At 39.9% G+C, this 6,000-nt stretch overlaps 1 protein-coding gene across 6 annotated transcripts in view; it reads right to left on the reverse strand.

The window, feature by feature from the left end:
* Nucleotides 1-5,458, reverse strand: part of MSI2 (musashi RNA binding protein 2) — a 379,996-nt gene extending 374,538 nt beyond the window's left edge. For 2 of the 6 annotated variants that reach the window (XM_077836438.1, XM_077836439.1), the window contains exons 1-4: nucleotides 5,175-5,339; nucleotides 4,812-4,852; nucleotides 4,345-4,426; nucleotides 3,630-3,714 (exon numbers count right to left, since the gene is read on the reverse strand). In XM_077836438.1, the coding sequence (XP_077692564.1) occupies nucleotides 3,630-3,714; nucleotides 4,345-4,426; nucleotides 4,812-4,852; nucleotides 5,175-5,236 (270 nt within the window). In that variant the 5' untranslated portion in view covers nucleotides 5,237-5,339. The other 4 variants (XM_077836436.1, XM_077836435.1, XM_077836440.1 and 1 more) reach the window with 4 other exon arrangements.
* Nucleotides 5,459-6,000: the final 542 nt, after the last annotated feature.

The raw sequence follows: 6,000 nt of genomic DNA on the forward strand, positions 1-6,000 counted from the left end.
CACAATAAAAAGATACAAAACACTGATCCAAATTATTTACTTTTAAATTATTAGAACTATCTTGCTAAAACAACTGCAAAGATTACTTTTTATAAATTGCATTCCTAACTGATTTGCTTTACAGTTGACATCAAAGGACACAGGTGGGCAATTAAAAAAAAAAAAATCCGTGAAGGGTAAAAAAAAAAAAAAAGCACACCACATGAGTGCTAAACCTAGAAGAAACTACATTCTTAAAAGATTTATGCAGACTTTCTATGAAGGAGCTAACTAAACTAATCTTAAAGGGAAAGCTGACTGCCACAGAAATAAAAAAACATTGTTTCATCCCTTGATACCTTATTTTTAGATGCAGGGTTTACTGTCTGTTTTACTTCATAAGTTACCAAAAAAAAAAAAAAAAAAAAAAGCAGGTCCCCAGTTCAACAAGCCAGTCTGGCAATTTTAAAGCAACTTAAAAATAAGATGGCTTTAAATGACCACTGTTTCCTGCCATTCAAGGTGTTAAACAAAAAAATATGCACCACCAGATTCATGGCTTGTTGTAAACAAAATAATGCCTCAAACTGCTACCTTTAAAGAAAAAGAAAAAAAACTAATGAAAGGTCTATATGCTGTTGAATTTCCTCCTCTTCTTTCAGCAGCATTTGCTCATAAACACATCCTTAATAAAAAGTTTTGAAAAATGGATGATTTAAGGGGAAAAACCATGTGTATAACTGCAGTAACATTTAACAGCTTCCAGTGTTACTTTTTTTTTTTTTTTTTAATATATCCAACTTAGATCCTGGCTTTGATAAAGGATATTTTGAAATAAAAACTATTTTAAGGGAATATTAATTTAAGATTTTTTTGTGGACAAGGAGTTGAGGGTTTTTAAACTAATGCTATCCGATGTTGCTTATGGTGATGTCACTGACAGGTAACCCACCACGTCACTCTATGTACCAGTAGTTTTAGTCAACTAAAATGTCAAAATTGTAAATGGTACAATCATTTAATACTCAATTGATAAATTAATTTCTCTATGTTATATAGAAGTGGGTTTTTTTAAACATATACCTGAGAAATGAGTGATTACATGCCACTTTATTGTTCAAAAAATATAAAAAAGTCAAATCCTTTATCTAGAAAGCTACCCTTTTTCACAGAGATTATTATCTACAAATATATTCAGCACTGACTAGGTACTTGTCTACCAGGGAAATACAACAGGTGTGGATTTTCCATTGAGATACCCAAAGGCAGAAACAGCTACGCACATTTCTGTATCAGCCTCCAAAGTTATACTGTTTGTTTTTAAAAACAAGTTACCAAAAAGAGAAAGATAATTAAAGAGACTCCAATCACACCACAATGGCATTATTGTAAAGTCTGGCACTGGCAAAAAGTTGTATCAGCCACCAAATTCTGAAGCACAAATACTCAGTTTACGGAGGCCAGTTCTCAAAGCAAAGGGGTCTTTACACCACAAGGAAAATATTAGGTTCAAATAACTTAATTTTTCTCGTTGGGAAACTTTTGGTGAAACATCATTACATGTTTAAGGGAACACACAATCAGCATGGCAAATCCGTACCTTTTGCACATCCCTGTCAACTATTGAAACCACCAGCAAAAACAAAGTAAAACTTCTACCAAAAAAAAAATTAGTTAGTTAGATACAATTCTACTTACTGTATCTACAAGTCCTCTATGAAATGACTATAATACTATTTCTGATATGAATGGCCATTACCTAAACAAAGCTTTTAACGCAACAAGAGCGCCGTTTCCATGCCAATACCCAACCGATCTGATCTGCCTCCTGTGCTGAACGTTGAAACAGAGTCAAATGCTATGTTATACTAAAGAACAGTTACTATCATATGTCTACAGATAAATGGCTGAGTGAGAACTTGGCTGGTCTTACTTTTTGAAAAATGCTGTTGTTTTCATGGGTGGGTTCTGTTTAAGTAGAATCAATCACTGCAGCATAATCAAATCTGATGTAAGTTTATTTTTGTCTATTTCTTTGCCCTTCCCCTGCCCAGGAGCAAATTAAATACATTCCAGTGACTAAACTGCAACGTAGGGCTAAGGGAAGGAGGTAAGAAATCATCAATAATAATTCTGGGTGAGCTTCTAGGTTGTAGTTGTTTTTTAATCTAGTTCAAGAAATGTTGCCTGCCTTATCTTATCTAAACTTATTCTTTTTGTTAAAAAAAAAAAAAAAATCCAGATACAGTTGTACAGCAGAAATCTGGTGAGAGCTTAATCTCAGAGTTCAGTTGAATCAGTTATCTTGCCATATCTGATTAAACCTAAAATCAAATTATTAAGGAATGTGAAAGCATGAGCTACGTGTTCAGACAAGCCCAGCAGAATTTGCTGGGCAAATTAAAACACTACTTTCCACCTGCTTCTGTAGGGTTATTTTTTAAAATGCAAGTTAAAAAAAAAAAAGAAAATATCATGCACTCATGTCGGGTTCAGTTCTGTTCTTTATTTAGCTATATTCGTCACAAAATAAGTCTTTAACAGCATTAAAACATAATCCCGCCAACCATCAACACTCATGTTGAAAGAAAACATTTAAGATCCAAAACATGTACCATAAAAGACAGTTACGAACAACAAAAACCACTTGACACATTTAGCAGATGTTCTGCCAGACACTTAAACCAAGAAGATTTGTCCCTTCCCAAAGTTCTGTCCCTTTCAGACAGCACTGTACCAAAAGCAATAATGACCTTTACTAGTGTCCTTTTTTCTAAGTTTGCTGAGGCTTATAACTGAAACCAAGTAACAAGACCCAAACACCACTTTTTGGCATAGCACTGAGAGAAGAATTAAAACTAGGGTCTATCTGCATAAACACTTAGTGTCCACTGCCAGATCCAATACTGAAAATGTAACGTGGGGCAAGTCATGTAATTTACATACGAAAAAAAAGTAACAAATTGGCTGACTCTTTTGTGCATTTTCCTGCATGATCCACTGGGGACTTATTACAGTGAAAAGCTTCGCAAAAATGATAATCTATTATTTTTGCTTCTGTAGTACCTTTCCTCCAAAGAGCCCCAACCGTTTTACTACACTATCTTGTAAGTCTCACAACACCCTCCTCCCCCTTGCCTCCAAAAAAAATCTACTTTGAGAAAGGGGAGATTGGAAGAACTTCAGAAACGTGTGTCATTCAAGGGTAAACCATCAACTCCCACGATAAAGTGTAAAAAAAAAAAAAAGTTCCTACCAAGAGTGGCCTCTTTTTTACTTATATACCGTTCCTCTTCCCACCCCACCCCTCAAAAAAGTTAGTTTTTCACTCTGTGATATTGTTAATTTCACCGTGAGGCTGGAGGATCATGATCTGGATTTGTAGTGATGGTAAAAAAAAGTTGTTTTTTTTTTTAAAAAGTGACAGCTTTTCAAAGTTAAAAGTGAAATCTGAAAAATGATCAGAATGAACATCTCGCTCAGGGACAGTTTTATGTTGAGTTTTAAAAAAAAAACAACAAAAAAAAGAACAAAAACTGCAGCTCCAGCAAACCAAACAAAAAGGGCACTGTCCCTTTAAATAAGCCTGTCACAGTCATAACATTGCAGGAAATAAAGGACACATTAAAACAACAACACACATAACATACCGTCTTGGAATCTAATTCATGATGGGGCTGAGCTAATACTTTATCTACACTTGCCGGATCAGCAAACGTAACGAAACCGAAGCCTCTGAAATGAGACAAAGAACAAGGTGTGGGGGAAGAGAACATAAGAGCTAGACCAAAACAAACAAACAAAAAAAAAGCCTAAGAAAAATAAATAACAGTTTCTTCCTTTCCCCATCTGCCCCCTCCCACTGAAAAATATCTCAGATTCAGAAGGGAGGAGATAATGTAGGTCTCTCCAATCCCACCTCCCCTTCACCTTTCAACCCCCTCTTCATGCTTTGGTTTTAAACTGGAGCACACAGGACTGGGGTGTTGTGATCACCGTCAGAGAGAGGGGAAACCAAAGATACTTAAAAAACAAAAAAACAACAAATACAACTGTTTGCAAAGTGTACCCAGCAAAAATTGGTATATTTGTGTTCTATTTAGAGTACCCCACAATTAATCAAAGATGAAAGGGCAATTAAAATGACAGTGCAAAGGGGGGGGCAATCAAATAAACAGGTCACAATCAATAGTCTTCAGCGTTTTGTTTAGGGGATGGGAAAGTTTATTAAAAAAATCATTTTCAGCTAAAAATGTATAAACAAATTCCTTGGTACTTTTGGACAATATATACACATACACAAAGAGATAACTTTAAAACTTTGATTGTAAAACAAATGAAATTAAAAAGAGAAGGAGAATTTACCTGGAACGTTTTGTGGTAGGGTCCCTCATGACCATACATTCTCTAATTTCTCCAAATTTGCTAAAATAGTCTCTAAGGCTATCTGTAGAGAGAGAAGGAAAGAGAGGGGAGAGAGAGAGAGAAGGGGGGGAAGAAGAGAAATAAAAGCAAATGCAATTCTGATCACTCAAGGAGTTTTAATTTGTGGTGGGATGGAGTGGGGGTGTTTTGCATTTCTTTTTAAAGGCGCGCGCACACAATTTAAGGTCGAATAGAGGACTCGACAAAGGCTTTGCTATGGGGGGGGGAATACAGATCTACAACCTTGTTCAGGAGAAGAAGTGTGTGTGGTGTGAGGGGGGGGGGGGACCCCAACGACGAGAGGTAACTGAACGGGGATAACAAAGAGCAATAAAGCAGCCAGGGTTGAGGGTGGGTGGGGGGTTGGGCCCCACCCCACCCCCACACACACATACCCTGTCCCTTACCTGGTGAGGTTTGCCAGCTCAGGCCTCCAATAAACATTTTACTGGAAGAAGAAAACAGAACAGAGTTAAGCACAGATGTCAGATCGGCCATTTTGACGTGTAACTTACAAAAGCTAAAAGGAAGAGAGAGAGAGAGTGCGCTGGGGGGGGAAGAAGGGAGGGGAGGAGGGGTGAGGGAGGGGGGCAGTTCAATGCAACCCACCCAAGGTGAGCAACTCAGGGACAGGGGGGCACCAGAAGCGCCGGCATGGCTCTGCCTTCGGGGCTCTCTTCTCTGCCCCTCGTCCCCCCCACCCCAACACCTAGCCAAGGAAATCATATCAAGTGGGGATGGTGGCGGGGGGGGCGGGCTGGTAAACTTACCCAGGGTCGTGCTGGGAGTCGTTTGGGCTTCCAGAGGTAGCTTGGCTCCCATCTGCCTCCATGTCTGCAAAAACCCACAGTGATCCTGAGCAGCGCAGAGCGAAAGCCCCTGAAGAAACCCCCACCACCCTCCCCCCCCCCTTTTTTTCTTTTTCTTTTTTTTTTTTTCCTTCTCCTACCAGAGAATATTACTGGAGAGAGGAGCCGGGGAAGCAGCCAGATCCGTCACACGTGGGATCAGCTTAGCTCAGCTCCTTCCCTCCCCCCCATCTACCATCCTCTCCTCCCTCCATCTCCTGCTCCCTCCTCCTTCTCTCCCCCCTCCTCTCCCCTCCCCTCCCCTCCCCTGAACGCACATGGGGCGGAGTTCTAGAACGTAATGTAACCCATTCGGAGGACGTCATCAGTCTCAGCACTGCCCCTCTCTCTCCCCCCCGCCCCGGCCCCCCAAACGGCTCTCACAGTCTCTGACCGTGACCCGGATCCTTCAGCTGCCTCTTCGCAGGGCTGGAGAGAAGGCTGCTAACCTCGCTCGACTGTAGGCATGGTCCATCTATGCCAGGGAGCCCAGCTGCCTGCAAAGCGGTTGTGGGGGGAATACAGGAGGAGCCGCTGTTCATCCTCTTGGAGTCTATAATAAATAAGAACAACCTTGCAGCTAAAGCAACCTGTCTTGGAGCCTTTGCTAATCAGAGTGACAGCCCCCCCACAAAAAAAACAAAAAAAAAAACAAAAAAAACCCCACTGACGCAAGGGTCAGTCTGAGACATTTTAAAAGAAGAGGATAGTCTACACACCCCAAAAAATGACAAATAAGCTTTATAAA

This window comes from Eretmochelys imbricata, chromosome 17, assembly GCF_965152235.1.
Source record: "Eretmochelys imbricata isolate rEreImb1 chromosome 17, rEreImb1.hap1, whole genome shotgun sequence".
NCBI classification, from domain to species: Eukaryota; Metazoa; Chordata; order Testudines; family Cheloniidae; genus Eretmochelys; species Eretmochelys imbricata.